We start from the raw sequence: 27,320 nt of genomic DNA on the forward strand, positions 1-27,320 counted from the left end.
ACTGTACCTTACATAGCGATGTTGTTTTATTTCAAACACAGACTAGACAAAATCTACCAGCAGTTTTTTCTCATGATATATTATATTAATTATGTCTGGTGTCGGTAAAAGAAAACATAGAGCAAATAAGTTATAACTTCTGTAAAGCAATGAAAACATCTACAGCATGTATTCAGTATTTCAACTTCTACTGACATGACAATTTGTCTCAGATCAGCAGTTACAAATTACAATTGCTTTAACCCTTTGAGCACCAAGTCAATTTTTGTTGCCTATATAAAATGTACCCTAGTCAAATTTTTTCAGATTTTTGCCACAATTTTGATGAAAAACTGTAGCAAATGAAATGTGATGTCTGTTTGATCAAAAATTATCAAAAAATTTACAGAAAAATTCATACAAATTGGTAAAATGTTGCACTAAAATTTTGGTGGGAAAAACTACAGCACTCAAAGGGTTAAAGGTAGAGGATGAACAAAAACTCTTTTCATTTCACCAGGGAACATCATCCTGTTGCAATTATCACTGACACGACATGAACTCAACAAACTTCATCGCCATTCTCTGTCAAGCCATGCAGTAATTCACATGACTTGAACACTGTCAAGAATTTCCTCACTACTCATGTGTTGACAATTACGGTACATCATGTGTACACTGTCAGATTCACTGTTTTCATTTGACAAGTGAGGTTGGTGACAGTGACTACGGACACATAAACAGCCACAATCAACGACATTTCCCTCAAGTGATATTTGCAGTTTCTCAGAACACCATAACTGACCAAACTAAAGACTGGTACGAACCAAAAGGATTCAATAAGTGCTCATAGTACTGTGGATCCAAAATTGATATTTATGCAGTGTTACTAAGACTGACAGGTACAAGAGTTTTCATGTTTGATAATATTTCATTGCTATTGTTCCATGAAATAAATACACTTCCTTAATCTTCATTCTACAGTGTATTGAAATACAAAGAATAAACTTTGCCAACAAAACGCGTTGTGTACATTGCGCAGCGTTATTGCTGAAAAACACGTTCTGGTCAATACTAAATTCACTTGTAACCAGTAATATTTGACATTGCACACACATGTACAGGCAGCGTTGTCAAGTTGAACTCTTGATTTCTTGACATCAGTTGAGAAGTAGAGTAACAAAACATAGGGCCAAAGTCCCTGAAGCTACAATAGACATGGATAACAAATTAAGTATTTCCTGACTGAATGAAATTTATCTCACTTTAATAGGTCATCCTAGGGACTTGAAAACCAAATGTTAAAGCTGTCTGACCAGCGGTTTTGAAAAAACAAGCAACTCAACAGTTGACAGAGCTCTGCTGTGTAATATGTAGAGAATAACCTTTTGTGACACATGTATTGATGAAGGTGGATATCTTTCATTAACATTGTAAGTGAGTTCTGTTGAATAAGTTGAGACTGTACATACGCAGAGAAAGCACACTGAAGAGACAAATGTTTGAAACTTAAGAAGTTCAAGGTCATCAAAAGCATTATAAGGAATCATGTAACTTTCATTGCACTGTTTACACAGATTGCACAATTGCTATAAATAGCACATGAGGAATCTTACAGCGAAGCTTTACCATAAAAACCCTATCACTTTGACCACTCTTTTAATTGACCACTTTTTTCCTCAAAAAGTAATTTTATTTTATCCTTACCAAGTCAACCATAAATGGAAATTAGAACTTTCTCTATCTCTATCTCTATTGACTATTTTGAGCAATTTCTTTTAGATAACATACAGGGCACAATAAATGACGGTTCAGAATATGTCAAAGTTGGGATTCAGGAAAGTTGCGTTTACATGTTTTAATCCTCCAAGATGGTAAGCATTTCACTACGAACTGTCAAAAAAGGTTGAACTTTCTGATAATTCTACATAAAATTATTTTGGCTTTGATGATTTCCTAATTAATTCAATTATTTAAAATCATATTAATTATTTTTTTCTGGGTGAATTGATAGGGTTTATACAGTACAAGAATTACATACAATGCAAGTCAAATTTTGACCAAAAATGACAAAAAATTCCTTAAAAATACACATTTGCATATTTCATCACAATTTGAACAAATCTAAGTTGGGTTACCCCTAGGGACCTGTATACCAAATAACAAAGCTGTCTGACCAGCGGTTATGAAGAAGAAGATTTTTATCAAAAACACCTTTTCTGGCATTAATTTGCCTATTTTCAACAATATCAAAAAATCAAAAAAATAGTTTCTCAAAATCATATTTTTAATCTACACAACAAATATCGAATCAGTAAGTACTGCGGTTCTCAAGATATTTGAGTGGACGGACGCCTCACAAACGGACATACATACATACATACATACATACATACATACAGACTGACGACGGACGCCGGACGGATACCCATCCCAATAGCTTCTATAGACTATAGTCTATAGTAGCTAACAAAATGTATTCGACAGGACACAAATAATGGAGCTCTGTCAGTGAAGTGACTTTGTTGATTTTAAATCTTCACGTGAAGGAAAGTCATTGACATTCTTTCATGTCAACAACATTGCTGTACGTTTGTTGCGTACAATCTACATGTAAGTTGTTCACTTCTATACTTTCACAACATCAAAGTATCATAATGTCTTCAAACTGTAGATACTATTCTGTACATTCCTAGCATGGAGGGGTTATAAGAAAATATATCAACAAAGTTACGTGTACTTTTATGTTTGCAAAATGTCCTTTCTACCGATAGTCCTTTTCCAATAGAAATTTTGCAAGTAATGAGAAGTGATCTGATGAGTTGTTCCTGTTTGGCAGACCACCCATCAGTGTTGCTTCAGAATCTGATAACAATGAAAGTCTGGCAAGAAGTTTCAGTTTTCCTTCACGTCGATGCTGATGATGATGTCTTGAGTAGTTGCGATTGTGATCATCTCTAATATTGCTAGTCACTGAGTAGAAGATGTAATCCACAGTACAGTTTGTTCTCTTATGATTGCTAGTGACTTCATACTGATTATCAGCAGTGCGGTGTGTGTATGCAGATTTCAAGTTGTAGGAATGCTTGATGGTGTTACTAAAACCATACTTGTGTTTTGATGAAGTCACTTCAGTCCAGCCATCTTCCTCTTCAACAGTCTTGTTATCTTTATCATCTACAAATTAAACACAGGGAGAAACAATGTCATTCATTTCAAAAAATGGTGATCATGGATTTCATCATTCTGTATCTCACATTTGATTGTTTGTTTTGATGTTGACCCTTTGGAAAGCAACGCATAGTCCAATATTGTGTCTGTTCTAGCAACATGTAACTGGAAAGCATGACTTGTCCATTTAAGGTAGTATGCATCTCAAAAGTGAAAGATTTACAACAATTTCTCAAATGCTCCTCATTGAAACTTTCAACCTTACTCTCAGCAAATCAAGAATAAAGATCAGGGGTCACTGTGGGAAGTTTGGTACTAGAGAAACAAATTACCTAAATTGCTGCTATCTGAAATTCAAAAAGGCGACCATCCTTGTGTTAGTTAAATCACTCCATAAAAGAATGTTTAATTTTCAATAAGCTAAGATAGTGACAATTTTTCTGACAGCAAGGGCTTTAAAATGAGCCTCAACAAATGGTAGTCAAGAAGAGAATGGCAATAGATCAGAATATCTGTAACCAAGGCACATTCTATCTCAGACAATATGAGAGATGGCAGGTACATGAACTGCTGTGCTACTTGCCAAGCACACTTTATCAACTATTATTACATGTATATACAGCTGGGAGCAAAAAGATTCCATGATTAAGTATTAGAAGTAAGATATGGTAAGCTTGATAAACTCAAACAGCATCTGCAGTAATAGACAATTCATGCAGGAGGAGACATTGTTTAATTTTAGCACAATACTTTAAATCAAACATAGACCTTGTAAATCAAGCACAGACTGTGAGCTGCACATATTTCATATGGGCCGCGTCAAGCAAAAACCTACCGGATGGTAATGGATACAATGTTGCACAATATCAGTTCTAAAAATTGATACTTTGTATGAGAGTTTACGTTTACGCGCCCACAGACATGTCGGCGATAAAATCATGGGCTCGTTTCTTTCCTTTAAATCCTCTTTGAATTAAAAACATTTACAGTAAGAATATCAAAAGTGGATAGTACCAAGGTGCGGTGAAATGTAGATACTCGTTTCTCTCATTTTCTACATTTTGAAACGTAAAGTTTAGGGTGTAATCAATCACCGCCAAAAATATTTGCATATGAAAGAGTTTCCCGCCCATAGCTCTTGTCGAGCCGTCATCAGTCTGCAACCTGCCGTGTCGTACGTTGCTTTCCTCTCTAAAATCATCGGCATTTCTCACAGTAAAATGTGTTCAAGAGTTCCCGTTGACCTTCAATTCGACGAAGATCTAGGGCAATTAATGTCCGATAGACATCGGGATTTCCTTGATGACATCGAAAGTGAACACCAACAACGCCAACTTGCAAGCGACGAAAGCAGCAACGGTAGCGACTCAGAGAACTCTGAATCCGATTCGGATGATGAATGCCAAACATCGTCGCAGGATTTGGTTGCAAATTTTACTGCTTCTACCGAATCCAGTCGTGAGACTGATGGAAATAATCATGCGTCTGAAGTTACTGCAGAATTTCAAGTTGGTTGCGGCTGTTCCAATCGATGTTACAGTCAACTCAACGCAGATCGGGTATTTCAGTATCGTCTTAATTTAGCCGAATTCACAAAGACGGAAAAAGACATACTCCTGCTTGCGAAGATGGAACAGATGGAAAAGAAAGGTGACACAAGGAGAGGAAAGATACGAGAATGTCAGAGATTCAGATACGAATTTGACGGATACGAAATTTGCGAGAAGGCATGGCGATTTATTCATGACATCAGTGAGTATTTACAAACATGCAAGTTTCTCCTTGTCTATGTTAAAAACAACTAAGTTTTACAGGTACATCTCTGCCCCAAAACGACTTAATCGAAGTACTGATTTGTTGACATCAGATATCGATAGAACATGATCGAATTGTGTTTGCCTTTCTGTCATTTAAATCAGATCATCAAACAGAGTTGCCGTACACGAGTACCGGTATATTCTCATGGATTCCAAAGAATTGAAGTTCAAGGTCATTGACCCAGACAGCCGCGCGCGTCATGGCGTGTAAAGTCAGTCTCATCTTCTAAGTTCTGGCTCCAATAATTGTAGCTCACGGGCCTTTGTTTGCTGTGCTGGTGATTCAGCCCCGGCCCACGGGCCGGAGCTGAACAATTATTGCAGCTATGACACCTTCCTGACTTTCAATTTACTCTCAGACTGACAGTGAATGAGTGATAGTTTTCCATGCGTCGACGCAGTTTTAATTCGTCATTTCAATCAATAACAGTCAACGTCGATGCATAGCGCGCCGGCAAGGCAATATAACTGGCCTGTTTTGTCATCAAAGCGACACCATGCATGATAGGCATCCGACCATAGTGTTCAAATTTATTTTTAGGATCACTGATCCTTCAAAGTAGAACTAGATTGTACCTTATGTTTTCAGTTGACTTTGAAATTAAACAATAACTAATAACCCGACATGAAATGTGATATCTTTCTCTATTATAATTTTATCTCCCTCTCAGGTGTTTGGAGTTACAAATCTCTGAAAGCCCATTACAAGGTCAATGGCATAGCACCTAGAGAACATGGTTTGAAAGGAAAGAAGGCTCATAATGCTTTTCATTTGAGGTAAGCAAATATCTTAAGTGCATCGTGGTCAATTCACAAACGTTTGTAAATTCAGAGTTTTAGTTAAGGGCAGTAAGTAGGTAAATGTTACCGGAATTCACAGTCATCTTACTATGGTTTCCTTTGGTATATCAAGGTTTCCAAATTTGGACAGCAGAAATGTTACAAGAGTTGCGAAATTAATTACCAGCGTCCCCTATCTTTAGCAGAAAGACTGAGTAAAATCATTAATGTTTAGTAGAGAGTAATTTGCAATAACATAACCAAAGTTCAATTTTGATCTCAATTTTCCAAACTCATCTCTCGCAAACATATCTGGGGAATAATTATCATTAGTCGGTTTCTCTGACATGACGACGTGTGTGATAGCCCTTTTCCCAACTGGGTTTATCTGTTGTTGTCATGCCAGATCTATCATAAATAGTAAAACCACAAATTTCCCATTTCACATATTTGGCCTGATTTGACAGGAAAAAAGTTTTGTTTTTTTAGACTTCTATCTCATCTTGTTTTAAATTTCTTGATTTTGGTATTTAAAAGAGTCAGTATCTTTAAGTTAAAGCCCAAGTGCTGCTAACTTTTGATGATAATTTCACCATTTTTATTTTGAATGTGAACCATAATTCCTTGTTCTTCTCCCCAAAGAATGTTGATATACACAGTATCCAGCTTGTCAACTCAGTCCCTATGGTTGTAAAGTGCATATTTATTGTTGAAAACTGACTTCTGGTCTGGACTAGAATTCAAATGTAAACAATATTCATGCATTTTATACATAGACGCTAAGTTGACAAGCTAAATAGTGGGTGTTTCAACATTCTTTGGGGAGTATAATAGGGAGTTGCAATTGATTTATAAAATAAAAATAATGAAAAAAACATCGAAAGTTAGCAGCACTGGGGCTTTAAGGGACCGTCTCAGATTGTCGCAGAAGTTCAAGAAACGAAATTTCTTCGTTTAGATCAAACCCCCTCCCCCTCCCCCTAAACGAAACTTCAAAAGTGCGAAATGTTCATGTCTGCCTGAGAGTACAATGTTGCATTTTGCTATAGCTACTAAAGACGTATTCCCCTTGCCACATTACAATAAAAGTAAACGATCAGATTTGAGTACTAACAGGGCATTTTACCGCATAAAAGTTTCATTTTATTTTACTTTCCCTTTTTGCATCTCTTGTGCTGTTCTTTGTCTTTGTGAACACGCAATTTGTACTTGGTAGGGGCGGTAAATAAGCGAAAAACTTTGACAAGGGGGCCAAGGCATGTTCAATCATATTAAAACGACTATGACCAGGTGCATAACAAGTGAGAATAAAGACATCTAGTGGTTAGAGCAGACGCTTATAAATAGCACATTTTTAAAAAAATGATACGTTTTGTCTTTGTATAATTTGATGAATGAAATGTTTAGGATACAATGTTCCTATCGGTAAATTGTGTTTGGGGCACAAACGAGAGGGAAACAGTTACAAATTTGTTGGCACGAGTGTGCAGTTTTCCTTTAAATTAAAATAAACACACGAAAACTTGTGATCATAAAATAAAAGTGCGAAAGTGAAGTTCACTAATTGAATGGAGGTCAAACCCCCTCCCCCCCCTAAACGAATAAATTTCGCTTTTTGAACTTCTGCGACAATCTGAGACGGTCCCTAACATTTCATGATTTTTTCATTTCGTTTGTTTTTCAAGGTCAACTAGTTTCTTGTTGTGCTGGCTCCCAAAAACATGTTGAGATATACAGTATTTAGCTTGTTATTAAACTCAGCCTAAGATCGTGCATGTGTAAACTGCAGTGTCATTGTTGACAGGGTAATCCCGGTACAAACTAGAGTTCAAATGTAAACAATAATAATGGATGTTACAAGTACAGACTTTGTGTTGACAAGCTAAATAGTGGGTGTTTAGACATGCCTTTGGGAGTAGAACAAGAACTTGCAATTAACATACAGATATAATGAAAAATTCATCATAGGTTAAAAATACAGTACCGCCCCCCTTAAGAACTGACTACAGCATGATTTCTGGCAGTGTTTTCACCAATAGGTTGATAGATACCAGGTCATCCACAAACCTGTTCTTTATTTGTGTTTAAAAATCAAGTGATTTGTGTTGAATTTTTTTCTTGTTTTGTGATCATTTTTTTGAAGACAGATATACAATACTGGCACCATAAAAGCAGACAATGGTTTTACAAACGTACAAAAAATACCAATTATAACTGAAGATGTTTTCATATTCTTTTACTTGTCACCATAGATCATCCAGCACGTTGTGCAGTTCATAATGGAGTACTCAAATGAGTTTGGTTTGCCTATGCCAGCTGTACCACGTGGAAGGGAAGGCACTCCACCAGTCTACTTACCATCCAGTATCACCAAGGACAGAGTCTACTCAGCTTATGTAGAGTCATGTGAGCAGACACAGCCACCTCTGACACATGTCGGACTCACTACTTTCAAGAACGTATGGAAAGACTGTGTTCCTCACATTCAAACCATTTCTCCCAAAACTGATGTTTGTGTGAAATGTGAAGAGTTTCGAAACAAAATTATGTTTGCCTCCTCAGAAGATGATAAATTATTGTTTACATCGCAATATAATGAGCATGTCATGAAAGCACAGAAAAGGAGAGAATTTTATAAGAATTGTGTTCAGAAGTCATTTGAAGAGTATGAATCATTACCACAACAAAATAAGATTCTTGGTATTCACACTCCTTGTTCACAAGATTTGTTTTCTGTTCATTATAGTTTTGATTATGCACAACATTTTTCACTTCCCCATCAGTCAAGACAAGTTGGTCCTTTGTACTTCCTTAGCCCAATGAAAGTTTTCTGTTTTGGTGTTTGTAATGAAGTTTGTAAAGAACAAATTAATTATCTTTTCACTGAAGCTGATAGCATTGGTCAGGATGGGAAGAAAAGTGCAGGACCCAATAATGTAATTAGCATATTGCATCACCATCTTTCAGATCACAGTTTGGGTGAAAAACAATGTTCCTTTCATGCAGACAACTGTGGGGGTCAAAATAAAAACAAATCTGTTCTGCACTATATGTCATGGAGAACCAGTACTGGTCTGCATGATGAAATTCAAATTCATTTCATGGAACCTGGGCACACAAAATGTATCTGTGATGCATGCTTTGGTAAAGTTCGTCAATTATATAGACGTAGTGATGTTGATACAGTGGATCAGTTAGCTACTCTTGTCAACAAGAGTGCCAATATTAATAAAAGTCATGTCCTGCAACAAGACTCAGAGTCTGATCACACATGGCAATGGTATCAGTGGGATACATATCTATCTGCATATCTCAAACCACTGAAAGGCATCAGGAAATATCACCATTTTAGGTTTAATAAAGATAATCCAGGTAAAGTTTATGTAAAAGAAGTCCATGATGAAATTGAAACTGAGATAGCATTGGTTAGAAATTGTGTAGCTTGGCCCCCACCACAAGGAAGCTTTCCTGAGAAACTTGAATGTGGAGGTTTGTCAGATGCCCGCCATAGACAACTACATGATACTATTCAACAGCATGTAAGGCCACCTTTTCGGGCTGACTTTTGTACAGTTTGTATGTAAAGTGTATACACCACACTTCAAAAAGTGAATAAAAAAAGATTGAGTATTTCTCATTTATGTACCAGTACATGTTTGTCGTTTGAAGTATTATTTTGCAGTGAGAGTGGGCACTGAACAATTGAACATTGAACATTGAAGTGAAAGTGAACATGCATAAATTTGTTTGTAAACCTGAAAATCATGTTAATAAGATATCTACACAGCTTAAATGAAACATTTTTATCTCATATCATGTTGGCAAAACAACACTTTTCATCAGCGTGCTTTTTCTATGGAAGAAACAATGCAGAGGTACACAGTAAGTTGATGATGTGTGAATGAAGAGCAAAGGAAAACCAGTATGCAAATCTAAGGTCAGGGGTTATATTCAAATGAGCTAAAATCATACTTCTGATCGCGGTTCGGACCTTAAACTTCAGTGACATAATCTAGAGATAGAGAACCATAAAAAATGCTAGAAAAACAAAAATTGATAATTTTGACCATCAGGTAGGTTTTTGCTTGACGCGGCCCATATAATTAAAACATATAAAATGCATAACCATATCATGGTGCTTTCTGAGTGGTATAGGATGACAACTGACCTTTCACCTCTTTGTCTTTCAGTTCTTTGTCTTCTTGCTTGGTTTTCTCTTTTTTTCCTCTTCTTTCATCCACAATGTCAACATACTGACAGGTATCTGTAACACCCATCTTAGCTTTCCACAATGGCATTGGTAGGAAACCCCAGTGTTGACCTTTGTATTGACCTGACACTTCTGTCCTGGTCAAAGAGTCATACTGAAGTTTTCCTCTGTTGATGAACTTGTAGAGTGGAGAGTATGGTTCACTGTTCATGTCACCACACAGGATGACTGGATGGTATTTCACGTCACCATGTGTAACTTTCCTGAAGGCAATGTTGTCAATCTCAGCAAATAGTACGCCTAACTGTGCTAGCTTGACATCACCTCGTTTGGGATTGAACAGTAGGTGAGTGTTGGCAACGCAAATCTTCTGATTGGCTACCTTTTTGTCCCTTGGCTGCAGAAGGACTATGGTACCAACATTATCTCTGTCAAGTGGAAAGACACCTGGTTTGTAATATTCCACCAATTTGTGTTTAACCAATCGGAATACTGAGTTCTTATAAAAGATAGCACAGCCATCTTGTTTGTCTCCTGTTCGTTTCTTGAAGACACCATCATAACCTGAAAGAGAAATCACAATCTCGTGGTAAAATCTAGAACAAGAAACTTGCAATACTGATAACACAGTAACTATGTTTGTACTTCAGCTGAATATGGGACGGGACATCCATTTAATGTACTACACAGGGCATTGAAATGTTTAATATTGTTAAAGCCATTACAACTCTAAGCAGACTGTGAAGTTAAAGTATTTGTGTGGAGGTGTACACTGACTACAGATTTATAAACCAGTATATGCAATTTTTGAACACTGCGCATTCTAAGGGTACAAAGGGGCAGTCACCTCAGTGAGCAATGAGGTGAGACAGTCTTGAAGCAACAACTATCAAATTGGTCTGACATGTGATGTTGAGAGAGACATTTGACAAAGATATATGGATCATGACTTTCCTATTGTTAAACATGTACTGTTAAATGCACAGTGCATCAATTTATAACTTCTCTCAGGTCACATATTTTAGTGTGGTTTTAGAGGTAGAACTTCCTAGAAATATTCTCATAAAGGAATTCTGACACACAAAACAAAATATTATAGCCACAGACGACAGATATTTTTAAGAAGTTTTCTCAACAAGTAAACTATCCAAATCAACTTATAGAATTAACTGTACTTATTCAGTGTCATAAAGTGTAATTAATAGTTGCGCCAGCGGCTTACTGACTACGCAAACGTAAAGAATGCTGGGATTGAATTTTAGAAAAGCGCCTCCTGTGTCAATATCTAGATTTGAAAATTGCCAGTTTTTTGGGGGAACGCTATAGTTTTCAGCTTGCAAGAGGAAGGTGGGCAGTGCGGTTAACATTGCAATGATAATGATGGCATAATATCGTAGGCTGTTAGTAGGCTGTTATCATGGTAAAAATTGCCAATTTTTGTCCAACATTTTACACAAATCTGTACCTGCACTGCGGCAGGGTTTGACGTAAACTGCTTTCATCAGACGGAAACTGGGCATAGTTGTCATACAAACGTATGTGAAGTAACAATTACATGTAATTCTATTTTATCACACCAATGCAAATAACATTGCCAATCTTAACCTCTGGCGCGACACCAAGGGCTGAGCCCTATATAATATTAATTGCACTGTGTAGGCGTACTGTGGCTTAGACAGAAAATGGTTGTAAAATAAAACAATGAGTGCAGGGACTGAGTAAATCTTCAAACATATAACAATTTAATATTACTCACACTGTCATTTACACAAGACATGTATGCATGTCTGTATATATGTGGTACATTGAGAAGGAAACTGCTAAATTATGACATGCCGTAATGTCACTCACAGTCTCAAGTATGGAATTTGGTTATGTTTGACTTCTGTGATGTACACAGCACACTGCTATGATGACGGATTGAGTTTATTGCCATCATCTGTGCTCTCCCTTGCCTTTCAAAATTGTTAGTAAATTTATGAATTGGGTTCAAAAAATATTAGTAAGCACAAATTATGTAATGCTGAGCCCGCCAATTTTCAACAAGCACTTCTGGTACTCAATGAATGATTTTAGGGGGATAGAAAAGATGAATGATTTCATGAGAGACAGAGGCAAACGAAAAATTCCTTTTTAGTTTTTTGTGACAATTAACACTCACATTTTGATACGCATTTCAAAAGATCCATTGCATAACACAGTACATCATGGGTCATAAATGCTTGTAACGTTGAAAGTGTGTCATTTTGGTCAACCGGCCCATGACTGTTATTCAATTAATCGATCTTTATTATTATTTTATTTCTCAGTGGTTGATGATTATATATATTAATATATTAAGTGGTCATTAATATTATCAGTGTTTGCACAAGTTTTAGATGCTGGAAAATCTGTCCCCTGTTTTTCATATTTGGAAAGCTCTGTTACCTTGAAAGTATGGATGTCATCCATAGGTACTAGGTGGTGCCTCTATAAGCTGCAGAAATTATGGCATGTTCAGCTCTAAAATCATCTTAAGACAACCACTGATCAGAACATTTGCAGTCTGTGGTTTCGCACAAATTTTATCTAGTTATAACTGCAAATTTACATCCGCAAACTGAAACTGGTGATCCTGCTAATGTTTTCATATCGTCAAATGACAAATCTATGACAATAAGATTTCCGGCTTGCTTTTGCCTCCATGCACAGACAAACACTTTGCGGTACGTCATTCAACCATGCGCGGTCCGGACTGCAGTTCGACACTCTTTCAGACTGACTGTTCTTGATCTCTTCTCGGTGGTTTGGTTGTTTCCAATTTTTTCATATCAGTTGCCGTTTTTATCCCTAACTTTCTTTCCCAGCTGAGGATACTATCCATCCAAAGCATTTGTAACTGCCCGCTTCCTCGATCCCCTTCACCCGTCCATTTGGAAAGTTGACAGCGTGTGAGTGTTTGGGTGTCTCGAAACTACCGTAATGCATGGCACACCAGTATGAGAGTACACGACCCGGGGATCTTGAAACCTTTTCGCGCATGCTCATGTTAGCACAGGTCAAAGTCCAAAGCTATATGTTGATGCGTCGATGAGAGGGGCATAGCAGTTTTTGAAAGACGAGATATGACAGTATTTCCCCGGAATTCATAATCTTGACCGAAAATAAGGCTTCAAAAATAACAAAATTATTCGTAAATGGCCGATCGGGCATTTATTTTTTTTCGTAAATTTTCATTTTTGTTCGTAATTTACGAACATTACGAGCAACAGCGAGAGCACAGATCATACCAAACTGGCCATTCTGACCTGATTGAATTACAACACCAAATAGGAAAACAATGCATGCATGGCAGGACTGTGTACTGCATGCACTGCCGTGATAACAGATTGAGTTTATTGCCGGCTGTAATGCACTGCATCAATGAACCGTAGTTTACAAAGGAAAGTTTAATTCCAAACAAATTTTCTTTGTATTTGATAGACTTGATTTTCTTTGGATATTGAATGGACAGATTAATGAAAACGTCACTTCAGCTTGCCTGTAACAGTGATTTGATTTTTGTGGAAACTCGGTCCGCCCAGCTGAGTAGCCTACACGTGCATACCAAAGTACTCATACCAGCTGGACCGACCGGGATGATCACAACATTGTTTTGTCATATCCCGATACAAAATTACAATATCGTGATTAACATCTTGTATTGACTATAAAGTTGCAAATGTTTCTTTTGGTGTTTCAACACCAAAAGAAACATTTGCAACTTTATAGTCAATATGATGTCGATTTAGAACAATGTAGTAAATCATGTACATTAAAAACAGCCTGCTTGATTTCCATGGACTTGCTCATCAGCTATTCACTGGTGTGCATGCTAGTGTATCATTTTTGACACACAAGGTATATTCTAATGGGTCATTATGTGCTGAAACGCACAAATCCTGCAATGCACACTCTAGATTCAACACTGACATAGTATGAATTAGGTTTGCAATTAACACTTACCAAGTATGGCTAACTGAGGTTGGAAGAAATTGTTGAAGGGATCTTCTTCAACTTCTTGAAGGCACATGATCTGCAAAACCACAAGAAATTGATTTATTTAGTACTTTTTCTCTGGAGATGAGTTGTAAACAATATGGAAGTACCGGTACTATCTTAGATGAAATTCATTATAAAACGTCTAGGTGAAAAAGCAAAGAAGCTTGAAAAAATTTGTGGCATTTTATCTTCTGTAGTGAAATTATGATTGACAGTACCACTCCATGTAAACCTGGAATCAGATGATCTTCGGTTGAAATACCAGTGCTGTCATAATTTTAGTTTTACAAACACGTTTTTAATATTCAATGCAACTTTCATCATTCATATCCTAAGATCTTGACTGCTTCCACTGTTATCATTGTAGATGAAGACATTGCTTCATTTTGAAGTTTGACAGAGAATGACACATTTTCCAATATTCACATTATTTAGAGGTGTTTTCTTCATCGTATGACGCACGATGGCAATTTAGTCGTTGTAATAACGATTTGGTGATTGATAGAATCTGAATTGAAAATTTCGAACATCTTCAATACAAGTTTTAAAACTATATATCACAGATTCCGTAACTCAGCTTTTACTTATCTGACATTCTATTTACACACTATATATGGATTGATTATAGAGGTCAACTGATATGTAACCTGTGGTGTGTTTCCAAATTGTACTTGTTCTGTCTGTAAATTACAGTAACTGTTTTGTATTGTGAATAACAAGGAAATGCTTGGCATGAAACTTATAAACACTGACTCTATATATGTAATTTCACTTGTTCTTGTTGATAGCTGAATTTTAATCCAGACTAGTATTTGTCAGCCATAACATTGCATTTACAGTAGTGATACACAGTGGATTGTGTGGGCATGGCTTTTACTAGGTATTTAAGGTAGAACGCTCCTCGGGGACAGATATTCGGATTCTCAAACTTTTACAATTCTTTTCTGGTACATATACCACTTGTAGGGATTCATTTCCAAGCTGTTGGTGTAAGAAAATTTTTCACTGGCTTAGTTTTTTGAAATTTGAAAATTTTATTTCTCTCCATAGAGCTAACACAGGGATGGTGGCCATTTTGCATTTTAAATAGCAGTAAATCTCGGGTTATTTCTTTCTCTAATTCCAAAATATGCCCTGATGCTCCTCACTTTTATTTTTAATTTTGAAAGAGAATGGTTCAAAGATTCCTTAAGGAAAATTTGAGCAAAAGTTTCAAGTCTTTCACTTTCGAGGCGCATACCGGTACTACATGTACCTTGACCATACAGATACTCTAGGAAGATGGGTAAGGAAATGTACGTGTATTTGTCTAAAAAATATTAAAGATGTTATCAAAAGTTACATTACCAATGCCCCTTTTTCTCCTCAGTTACCCTGTGCATCATTCTTATGTGAATATGTTTACTGTCGCCATTGATAACAATGGATTTGGGCCAACCATTGTGGTGAAAAGGGTACATCTTTTGACACAAGAGCAATACTCACATCAGGGATGAGATCTTTGATTTCTCTGAGTATGTTCTGTTTTCTATAATTCCAGTCCAGGATATCAGGTGGACAGTCACAGTACAAATCCATGTTTGTGTTGAGCAGTCCCTGTGCTAGGATGTTGTAGGACAGAACACTGAACTCTAAGCCACTTCTTTTGTTTCTTTCCCTGCCAAGGCCTGTGTAGATCCACTGTCTCTCAAACATATTAGCGTAATCTGCAGATGGACCTGTCATGCATGAAAATGTACATGTCATCACAATGTTGTACAAGAAATGTAAAGAACTATGCATGGTAATTTCAGTTATCTTTGGTTACATGACATACTGTATAAGATCAAATTGGACACTAAAGCCACAGTATTAGCACTACCAGCCTAACCAATGGAACAAATAAATGCTGGGATTTTCTTCAAAATCATGTTTTTTGATGCAATGCCGCAACTTTCTCGCAAGAACAACCTTTACTACTGGAACTAACATAGATATATTTGTTCACTTTCAGACAATACAGCTACTGAAGTCATGATAAACTCCATGAAACAAATAATATCATACATGCTATGCCTGTATTGCCATTCTTCTATTTTTTCGATGTTACTTATATGAACCCGTATCTAACATGTAAAAATACAAATTATATTTTCACTGTAACCGGAACTACTTACAGTTAGGCGTTCGCGTGACCTTTGCTGGTATGTTCATATACATAAAACAGCTGAGCGAATAGGACTTATCATATCTCCGAATGTCATTGGTAGTAATGGTCAAAATTTTGTAACTTGCATTCACAATGCAGAGCCTACCTACATGTATGGTAATAACGTTCTTGATCTAGCACTCTGAGATTTTAAGTTGCTTAATACTGAAACAGCAGAGCCTGCTATTTCATCTGACCATAAAGCTGTGTGTATTGATCTTTGTATTCCAAAATTATTAATGCATGATTATGCCACTCGAAGTGTTTTAAATTTAAAGAAAGCTGACTTTGATCATATGAGGCAGTTTCTTTCACTGTACTCATGGTCTTCACTTTGGTATTTATCTGTAAATGAAAGTGTTGACTTCTTATAACTCTTCTAAATTGTGTGTGATTAATAAAGGTGTTGCGACAATCATTATCAAAAACGGGTCATAGCCGAACTGGTATGATAATGATTTGATTTGCCTTGAAAAAGAGAAACAAAAAGCATGAAGAAAATTTAAGAAATCTAAGCACACAGATGACTATAAATGTTTCGCTGTCTTAAGGTAATCTTTCAAAGAGCTGCATAATTTTATATTCAAAGATTACATTCTGTTATCGAGCAATCAGTTACACATAATCCTAAGCATTTCTGGAGTTTTGCAAAATCAAAATATATATGTGCCTCTGTTCCTCAGAGCATTATTCACGATAATGTACAGGTCACAAAATCTCAAGATATTTCAGATGTTTTTAACAATAATTGTTTTAATTCTGTGTTTACTGACTCAGAAATTCTGGACTTACCTACTACGACTGATGTTAACAACAGTTCACTGTCACATGCTATTGAAGCAATACTTAAAGAAATTGATCCCCGTAAAGCTGGTGGCTCTGACAATATTTCAGGTATTGTCTTAAAAAACTGTTGCAAAGACATATGAGTCCCCCTTTCAATCATTTTTCCAGATGAGTATCAACTCAGAGATTTTTTTCCTACCAAGTTTAAACACTTTAATGTTATACGTATGTTCAAAGGTGGTAATAAACATCTGTTCAATAATTATTGCCCAATTTCACTTTTGTCACTAGTGGGGAAAGTTTTTGAATGTATTCTTTACAAAATTGTTGAAGGCTATGTAACTGAATTTCAACATGGTAAAACCAGGTTTTGTTAAGGGACGATCAACTGCAAATAATTTAGTTTCGTATGTTGTAATTGGTGTACTTTGTGGAAGCCTAACCTAAATGTTCTGAAATGCAATGCTATTTCCTTCACCAACAAGAAAAATGTTATTTTGTACGATTATTCGATCGATGATTGTCAGTTAAAGAGAGTGTCTGAGATCAGAGACTTGGGTGTTATATTACTTTCCGATCTATCATTGAAAAGGCATATTGAAGAAATGTGTAAACGAGCTTTCAAAATGCTCGGTTTGATAAAGAGATGCTGCAATATTTTCTTCTCTGAGAGCTTTGACATCCTTGTATGTATTTTTAGTAAGAAGCAGATTAGTGTACTGCTCTGTAGTATGGTCTCCAAACTGTCAATATTTGAGTGACCATGTAGAGAAAGTTTAAAAAAGCCTATACGCATTTTAATTTCCCTTCTCTCTCACTTCGACGGAAGGTTTTAGATCTGACCTTTTTAAACGGAATAGTTTCAGGGAGATCTTCTTGTCCCTACCTTTTATATCAATTGCCATTTTATGCACCACTCAGACACCTCAGAGCTCTGTTTTTATTTCAAGTTGAACGCTGCTGGTTGAATCTTAGAAAATATGCTTTTATCCCAAGGTCTATAACACTGTGTAATGACATTTCTGTGGATATTTTTTACCTAGTACTGTTTTTAAGACGTTTGTGTCCAGATATTTTTATTCTTGGGGTTCATTCTCTGTATGCATTCTGTACATATTGTACTTTTAATTTTTATTGTTTGTTGATATTGTACTATTTACCTGTTTGTTTGTTTGTATTTATTTTCTCAGAGTCTGTTATTGGGCCTTTGGGCCTGTTGACTCATCAAATAAATAAATAAATAAATAAATAAATAAATTCAATTCAGTCGCATAACCAAAACAAACAAACAAATACATTTAAAATTTGTGCGTGTTGTGATCAACACCTTTCATCGCATGGCCAGTCCCATCCAATACGGTGTTTTTATGTCGTCTAGGCTGCTGAAGATCACGATCCCGGTCAACAGTGCATCATGACAGAACTGCTATATGGCAAGTTTCGTATTGATGAGTTTAAATATCTAGGTAGTAAATTATATAGTGTATAGCCATAAATGAGCCACAAAGATCCGACCACACTGAAAATACTAGCAACAGAGAAGGTGCACATATTATATTTCTGATTTGCACAGTGAGATTCACAGATCATGATCATGTTCCGTGCAAATTTCAGATGAAATTATTATGTAAGATACTCCAAAGAAAGACAAACTTTCGTTTAGGTTGTTCAAGCAAGTTTACTGGTAGTTCTATTTAGGCATACCAGTAACGAAAGGATACGAGCAGATCATGATGTAAACACCTTTGAAGTGTTTTATTTGTACAGCAACAAAATGTACGTGAACGAGTTACAACGCTAACACAGTGCACTCACTTCACGTTTTCCCTAATCGGCTCACAAATTCCTTTCTGACATGATTAATTTGACATATTTGACGTTTAAGGACATGTGTTAGTGTAATTCTTGGAGATGAACTGACTGGTACATGTATGGCTACCTATACATGTATCAACTTTGCATTCCTAGATGTAGAACTGCTTGCTCTATGCTCTGCTGTTCATGCTTGATTGAGCTTGGAATCGAACACTGGCACAAAGATTTTGACCTGATTTTTGGTGGGCCACATAACTTTTGCAAAGGGATGAGGTTAAGTTTCAAAACGCAAAAAAGCACTCATTTTATACAGCCAAGTGTTTGTATTACATCAAGTGCCATACTAAGCTTTTTTTAAACCATTAACATTCATCAAATCGTGAAACCCTGTGTCAGCATCTTAAAATTTACATTGTTTGCTCTAAAAGTGTACCATAAACCACCGTCCCTCCACCCACGGACGGTGCATAAACCCTCCCTTGAAATGGAATTACCCAACAGTGGAATAATATCAACAAGTGATACAGGTTGTCATCACTCCTTAGCAACCAATATTTTATGAGTACAACGAGTAGCAAGTAAGGTCTATTTCAGTTAATTTCATCGCTAATTTCCGAATGTCCGTAGAAAAACAGTCATAACCAAAGTATGCATGTATGATAAAGGGGTTATTCTCATGACGTGTCCACATTTTGACTCATTGCTGCGCAACTCGTCAAAATACAGACTCATCACTCGAATACGATGCAGTATTGACCAAACTTTGTGTAATAACCCCTAAATATCACATTGTACCCATATGATATTACTAACAATGGGTTATAGTGAAAATTAGGGGACAGAGCATTTCACATAATCACTAGTGATCTACAGAGTTAGGGAGGAGTACATAGCTAGATTGGTACAACCGCTGTCTTAAGTAAATACCCTATCAAAATCCATGTATTTTGTATCCCTCGGTTGTGTCTTAATCTTCACTTGTGCCAAGCATGTCCTGTCAATTGACTGTTTTAAATTTCAATTATAATTTCAGGACAAATTATTTCTGCGGTAATTTTATCAAGGCCTTGATAATCAGGACTCTCTAGCAAGGATTACCATAAAAAGTTATCAATGTACAGTTGTTATTACATGCCTCGATGTGAGTGCAAATCAGTGCATTGATTTGAATAGGGGAGCGGGCCGGTGAATGATGTACTGACCGGTTTCCAGTGAAGCCCTTCGACGTTTTCGACGTCAAAGTAGACGCTTAACGCTAGATGTAAAATATCCATGCGCACACTGCTATTTTGATTTTCGTTAAAATCTGTTTGATGCTGGTCGATAATGCTAAAATTGTTTGAAAATGTCCTGCATGTAAATAAATGTCATATAATATAACTGTGAAGAGGCATGCAATAAAAATATTATTGCCTTTATACATGGGTTTATGTGCCCTCGCAGCAGGAGACCATTTGCCCTTCTGGTGTCAGGCAAATTGTCACCTGCTCTCGGGCAAATAAACCCAGGCAATAATACATTATACCACACTCACCATCTGACTCTTCACCATCACTTTTTCTCACATTTTGAAAGGTTGTGATTTCATTCTGTCCATCATCTGAAGAGCACAAATCCATAGTACGAACATGATAGTCATCTTCATCACTTCGTCTCCGTGGTGATTGGTCAAATAATGGTGACTTTGAAGAGTATGCTAAATGTTCAATGTTTGGACTAACACTTGATCTTTTTCTTTCATCATCAAAAGTACTTTCTGTGGATTCTTTCCTGAATACTTCTCTAGCACTGCCATGGCTCACATCTCTCAATGTATTTGTTGATGATATCCTTGCTTTAGATGTAGTGGGTATGGTCTCATCCGAATCTGAAGATTGCCTAGACCGCTTTCCACATCGTTTTCCTGGACTGGAGTCAGTTGGCATGACTGAATCCTGACTATGCGCACAACTTGCTCCTGTGCTAGAAAGTGTTACACTTGTTGTTTGTGAAGTTCTAACAGGACTTGAATCTAGGTTGGTGTATCCACTTGTTTGGGTCCAACTCTGACCCAGGTGTGATGCAAATCTACTTTGTTGTGGTGACGGTAGACGGTAGGCGTAGTTACTCGTTGCACAAGACTGAGTATATTGTGAAATATTTGGTTGTCTGCACCTGTAAAGTGGGACAGGTACTCCAGCCGTGTTTGTACTATTGAACGAATGCTGCAGCGAATGGTTCCACATCTCCGTGAAACGAGGAACATTCCACGGCCATGGTAGTCGCTGGTATGGATTCATGGCCTGGAAGTGCCATTCGGGTTTGATGATGAGAGTTCTGTACGTCTTAGAACACACTCTGTACATTTAAAAGAGGAAACATAACACAGTCAGGGACTGAATAAACACAAAGTCTGTCACTCGTCGCCAGTCGCCACAGGTTTATCGTGTCAGAATCAAAATTGAATGTGGTAGTGCCAGTGATACATTTGTATGACGCTGTCGCACAGTCGGAACACAAGAGCGGGCGACGACTGCCGGCTTGAAGGACCAATCCAACGGCAATTGATTTTTGTGGGGAGCTAAGTTGACTCGTTAGACATTTACAATATTTTCACCTCTACTGAAATGTTGAGTACTTACTGCGACCGCCATGATGTGGGTGACCTTTGACTCTAAAGCTTTCCCCGCACTGTCGTTAGTGGCGCTCTATGAGTGAAATGGCTAGATACCAGCAGGATGAGCAGCGAGTGCAATGTTGCAGTTGCCCCGACGACGCACGGAATCAGCGTAAGTCAACTGGAAAATCCTCGTGCTTTGCGTTCACTCGTTTACAAAGAAGTGAAAGTTGAAGATGTGGACGGAAAATTTCATGTTGGATGGGTGCACACAGTCGACCCCGTGTCAAACAGGTAATGTGCACACTGCCTTGCCTGCAGTATAATCACAGGCGCTTCGATCGTCTCTTCGCGAAGCCCCCCCCCCCCCCCCCCCGTTCTACACTGACCCTTGTATCACAGGGACTTCCCGAAGCAAATCGGAGCGCCTGTGCCTGTAATAGCGGCAGGTGTTCGGAAAGTTTGAATACAGGAAAAATCAGCCAATCGTTAGCTCTGCCAGTCGGAGCACAGTCGTTTGGAGAGCTATTCAGCGCTGGGACTATTCGCCCCATAGACGAGAGTACAGAAGCGAGAAATACCCCAAGTCTGGAAACAGAATGGCTATAAAAACCACGCCATGTCACATTCCGTGTACGATTTCACTGTGAAAATTAGCAAGTTCATCTGTATGCAACCGTCGATAGTTCCCTATCATTCTAAAATTTCATACCTGATACTTTATCTGATTCAAAAACGCTCGTTTCGTGTGATTTTCGGCCGAATTCGACGGACACCTCGCCAGAACCTGGGGTGAGCAACATTCTGGTCACCTCTTGGGTACCTCCACTTTACTGACGTTGGTGCCGCGTACCCATGAGGGATGACTGGAATGTTGCTCACGATTATGTTTTGGCCAGGTGTCTCTCGAACTCGGCCGAAAATCACAGGAAATGAGCATTTTGTAAGCAGATGAAGTATCAGGTATGAATTTTCGTGTGATTTTCGGCCGAATTCAGAAGACACGTCGCCAAAACATAAGGCATGAACAACCTTCAAGTCACCTCTCATGGGTACGCGGCGCTAACGTCAGTAAAGTGGAGGTGCCCAACGTCCACTGTGAGGTGACCGGAATGTTGCTCACCCCCAGGTTTTGGCGAGGTGTCCGTCGAATTCGGCCGAAAATCACACGAAACGAGCGTTTTTGAATCAGATAAAGTATCAGGTATGAATTTTTAGAATGATAGGGAACTATCGACGGTTGCATAACAGATGAACTTGCTAATTTTCACAGTGAAATCGGACACGGAATGTGACATGGCGTGGTTTTTATAGCCATTCTGTTTCCAGACTTGGGGTATTTCTCGCTTCTGTACTCTCGTCTATGGGGCGAATAGTCCCAGCGCTGAATAGCTCTCCAAACGACTCTGCCAGTCGGAGTCGTCTGCCAGTTACGTAGTAGGCCAGTCGGGAGTACTACCGGTAGTACTAGCATGGAGCTCTTTTTTTAGCTCCATGGTAGTAGTAGCTGTGGAAACGCAGCTATCTGTTGGCGGGGTATCGAGCGTCGCTATGCGGGTCAAAAGTCAACCCCGCCACGGATGGCTGCGGGCCAACTGCGAGCGAAAGTGGGTCTATTACGACGACACCACATGTATCGGATTTTTGAACGGCAAAATAAACCAAAGTTTAATAGTGTAATTCAATAAAATGACCTATACCTGCCTGAACTCTGATTATTGCTCATTCCCTAACTCCCTTTTTGAGCAAAATTTGTGGTTCGTTTACGTAATTCGGCTGATTTTCCAAGGAGTACTCAAGATTTTCACCCCAGCAGCGAACTTTGATTTCTATTGATATGCTAATAAGGACTCACGTTCGAACCCTGTAAAAATCAAATGCTCCCTTATACCATGGAGGTAGCTACCTCCATGCTTATACCATATGTAGACAGGCGACCCAATAGGTTCTGAGTTTTTTACACTGTTTTCTCTATCATTTTCTCTTCTTTCTTCATGCTCTGAATGATCGGAATAAATAAAATAAATGGTTTATATAACCTAACCTAGCCTCTGTGACTCTTTATTTATTTTACACTCCATTACAAGGACGTATATCTCTCATACACACATGCTGTAATTAATTAGTCAACACAACTAATTATGCTAATCCGTGGACTTATCAGGGGTTGGTCAACATCGGAAAGATAGTGATGTTAATGAAAAAGGAGCCCGTTTTAGTAACCATTCCTATCTTTCGCGATGTTGACCAACCCGTAAAATCCCTGATAAGTCCACGGATTAACATAATTAGTTGTGTTGACTAATTAATTACAGCATGTGTGTATGAGAGATATACGTCCTTGTAATGGAGTGTAAAATAAATAAAGAGTCACAGAGGCTAGCTTAGGTTATATAAACCCGTTTTAGTAACCATTCCTATCTTTCGCGATGTTGACCAACCCGTAAAATCCCTGATAAGTCCACGGATTAACATAATTAGTTGTGTTGACTAATTAATTACAGCATGTGTGTATGAGAGATATACGTCCTTGTAATGGAGTGTAAAATAAATAAAGAGTCACAGAGGCTAGCTTAGGTTATATAAACCCGTTTTAGCAACCATTCCTATCTTTCGCGATGTTGACCAACCCGTAAAATCCTGATAAGTCCACGGATTAGCATAATTAGTTGTGTTGACTAATTAATTACAGCATGTGTGTATGAGAGATATACGTCCTTGTAATGGAGTGTAAAATAAATAAAGAGTCACAGAGGCTAGCTTAGGTTATATAAACCATTTATTTTATTTATTCCGATCATTCAGAGCATGAAGAAAGAAGAGAAATGATAGAGAAAACAGTGTGAAAAACTCAGAACCTATTGGGTCGCCTGTGCTTATACCATATGTAGACAGGCAGGATTTTAAATATGTTTGAGGGTATTAAGGGGGAGTAAAAATAAATTAAGATTTCAATCGTAATTTCCTCCAGCCCTACCCATATTTGTGAGTGCTGCCTTACCTATAGTAGCTTGGCTTAACCTTGTTGAAAACTCAAACCACAGGAGAGACTGCAGTGTGCTAAAACTATCTATAGTGGTTATGTGTCAACTAGCGGTACATGTAATAAGCTTATGTCTAATGGAAAACAAACCTTTCATAAGAGGTTGAAGTGATATGGCGATGACAGTTTTCACACCAAAAATAAGGCAAATATTTTTAACAACTTCCAGTTTCCAGCGTACTAATGGTACTTCAGTTGTTTCTCTCAAATGCATATGTACAATATATACAATCCCAATGAATTTGTGTTAACTCTAAGGTAAATATATGGCAGGTCATCTCATATGCTAGCCTCATGTCACCTAGCAACAAGGGTTTCATAGATAAAGTGTCAGATTAAATTTATGTTTGGTAATATATAATGCGGTACAAATGAAAAAGGCATCACGATAGCAGACCCTATCTTCTACCATGATCTTGACAAATTTGCTGAGTCTGACATTATGCATAGTATAACCAAGTTTCCTAACATTATCATTGTTTTAAAGGTGGCATGAGGCTGCTATGGGAAAAATATGATTCACAATGGTAGTATCATACAATATTGCCCTTAATGAAATTCTTTGTATTAATGCTCTCTTTTCAGTTTTGTGCTGGCCCAGTTTGGTGAAGATATGGCTGTCAAAATAGTTGTAGTAATGGGGCATGCAGTACGACACATTGAAGTTCTCAACAATGAAATCAATACTCATCAAGCTGATCTAGACAGACTGTTTGCAAGAGACAAAACCATCATCTACACTCAGGGACAACTCCAGGAAAGGAAAGTTAACCTCAAAGAATGGCTGGAAAAAAATAGAATACCAGTGACAGAGTCTGGAGACAATGGCAACTGTTTGTCAATCTCTGAAGCACTTTTTATTGAACCTCCATATACTGCAGAAAATTGCATCAGTACAAATGAGATCATACTTGGACGCATACAGTCATTGATTAGAGCAAAACCTGAATCATGATTAACTATGAAAGATACTGGAGTTCTATCATAGTATGACATAACATCAACTGGGATCCAAAGTTTTAGTGTTTCCAGCTTTTCACGAAGGAAATCAAGCTTACTGTACTGTGACAACACAACATGGCCATACTGCTGTCAGGCACATCTGTGATATCCAAATATTCTTGGAAAGACTTCATATAAAAGGGAGGACTAAGCTATGGCTTAATAATAATAACATCTGCATTTATCTGAAGGAATTAAAGTTATGAGTTTACAAGTCCGTGGCACAATAAAGCCTAAACATTTGTGCACTTGTGTATTTGATGCAAACTCTGTGATGACATCGAGACATGAAGCATGCTGGTAAACAGCAACAAAAACCTAAATTTGCAGAGAAATTTATGACATCACAGTAATGTTTATACTTTGACAGAAAGCAGCTGAAAGATGAGTTGCTCTTTAATACTGGCTGTTCTTGTACCTCTCTGTATTCTGTGTGCTTTCCAGGTCATTAATATAATGTAATTTCTTTCCTGAAAATGTCTTCAATTCCTTCACAACATTTTACGTGATCATAGTGTCAATTTACCAGTATAGTTGAATGACCATGTGTGGGTAGAAAGTATGTACATTACTGTTTTGCATTTTAAAAATAGTAGAGGAGAATGTAGATTGGCTATCAGAGTGTCTGTTGACACTTAGTGATGTTTGCATGCCATACTCTGCAGGTATGTTTGTTTGTTTGTTGAGAGCATCTAATACAGCCAGCAAGGAGCTAGGGGACAGTCTGTTTGAACCATTTTACTGCCAATTTTTACATGCTGATGTAACTCCTATTTCACCAAGCACAAAATCAATAAATGTATTTTTAACTGATTTACTCATGTGGAATTTATATCTGTTGGAGCTGTCTGTTGTTGAAATTAACCAATGAATGCAAAACCAGGGTTACTATAGAGAGCAATAGTCAAGAAAATGACTGCACCCTAGTCAAGTTAAGTGGGAGCGATAAAAAGGAAAAGCCCATAGTCAGAAAAAGTGAGAGCCAAACAAGGAAGAAAAGCCAATGATTGAGAAAAGTTCACTTGCATCATGGGTATTTTTAAGATGGCTGCCTTCATGCAAGAATTGGCCAGAGCTTCTCACAGAGTGTGCGTATTTGGCAGTATCAATACAAATTTTATGACAGAAAGAATGACATAAATTCTCTCTTCTCTGATGCAATGTGTTGCATTTAGTTGTAATATATTCTTGGTATGACTTCCCTGGATATATGATTCGGAATGCTCTCTTTTGAACTGATTCAGGAAGAGTGGTTTGGTCTGATGTGAGGCCATTATGCCATAAAGGACATGCATACTCGACCACGGGTCTTATGATTGACACGTAGTATGTTTGTAAATGCTTTGTGCTCAACCCTGTAAGATAAGAATTTCAAAGTTTAAATTTTAAAGTTTGAATAATCTGATGTCCAGAACGGTTGTAAATAAATGGATGTCATCGTTGATGACACAGTCCCCACTTGTTAATAATGGGTACTTTGATTACATGTCCTGAGAGAGGATAGAGTCCTCTTCATTAATTAGGTCTGTGATAAAAATACTTTGATACAGATGGCGCTCAATGGCCAAGAGTGAGTTCCATGGTGATGAAAACATAAAACCAATGTACCAGTAGGCCACCATCCTAAAGTTCATAAAATGAGTCAACTAGGAATTAATCAACAGGATGTTGCAAAACATTTTTGCATGCAATTCTAACACTTAACAGATTATCACTGGTACCATATTTCATAAAATTTGATGCAGTATTTACAACACTATGAGATCAACATCTGTATCAAGTTTCATCACATTTGACGTTGTATTAATTTGTGGCTATATAACCCTAATTAGGAAAGTTCATTACTTATGCAATTAAAAATTAATTAAAATTACACTGATAAATGTCTTTTTTAATGTTAAAGCAATGTGAGC

General features: G+C 37.5%; 3 protein-coding genes across 4 annotated transcripts; 2 read left to right on the forward strand and 1 right to left on the reverse strand.

Moving 5' to 3' along the window:
* Nucleotides 1-2,204: 2,204 nt before the first annotated feature.
* Nucleotides 2,205-21,579, reverse strand: LOC139144257 (protein angel homolog 2-like). Of its 2 annotated transcripts, none has more exons than XM_070714924.1 (6): nucleotides 21,388-21,579; nucleotides 20,301-21,103; nucleotides 15,463-15,695; nucleotides 13,942-14,011; nucleotides 9,916-10,521; nucleotides 2,205-3,156 (listed from the first exon to the last, which is right to left on the reverse strand). In XM_070714924.1, the coding sequence occupies exons 2-6, from the start codon at nucleotides 21,043-21,045 to the stop codon at nucleotides 2,744-2,746; spliced, it is 2,067 nt and encodes a 688-aa protein (XP_070571025.1). In that variant the 5' UTR covers nucleotides 21,046-21,103; nucleotides 21,388-21,579; the 3' UTR covers nucleotides 2,205-2,743. The 2 variants fall into 2 exon arrangements, with proteins under 2 accessions (XP_070571025.1, XP_070571026.1); XM_070714925.1 differs by having other exon boundaries at nucleotides 21,363-21,407.
* On the forward strand, nucleotides 4,152-9,398 carry LOC139144258 (uncharacterized). The gene is made up of 3 exons (XM_070714926.1): nucleotides 4,152-4,902; nucleotides 5,639-5,744; nucleotides 8,000-9,398. The coding sequence occupies exons 1-3, from the start codon at nucleotides 4,263-4,265 to the stop codon at nucleotides 8,025-8,027; spliced, it is 774 nt and encodes a 257-aa protein (XP_070571027.1). The 5' UTR covers nucleotides 4,152-4,262; the 3' UTR covers nucleotides 8,028-9,398.
* LOC139144259 (gem-associated protein 6-like) lies at nucleotides 21,483-26,220 on the forward strand. Its single transcript, XM_070714927.1, has 2 exons — nucleotides 21,483-21,656; nucleotides 24,991-26,220. Exons 1-2 carry the CDS (start codon nucleotides 21,484-21,486, stop codon nucleotides 25,358-25,360), a joined length of 543 nt encoding a protein of 180 aa, XP_070571028.1. The 5' UTR covers nucleotide 21,483; the 3' UTR covers nucleotides 25,361-26,220.
* The last annotated feature ends 1,100 nt before the right edge of the window (nucleotides 26,221-27,320 follow it).

This window comes from Ptychodera flava, chromosome 11 (genome assembly GCF_041260155.1).
Source record: "Ptychodera flava strain L36383 chromosome 11, AS_Pfla_20210202, whole genome shotgun sequence".
In the NCBI taxonomy this organism is placed as follows: Eukaryota; Metazoa; Hemichordata; class Enteropneusta; family Ptychoderidae; genus Ptychodera; species Ptychodera flava.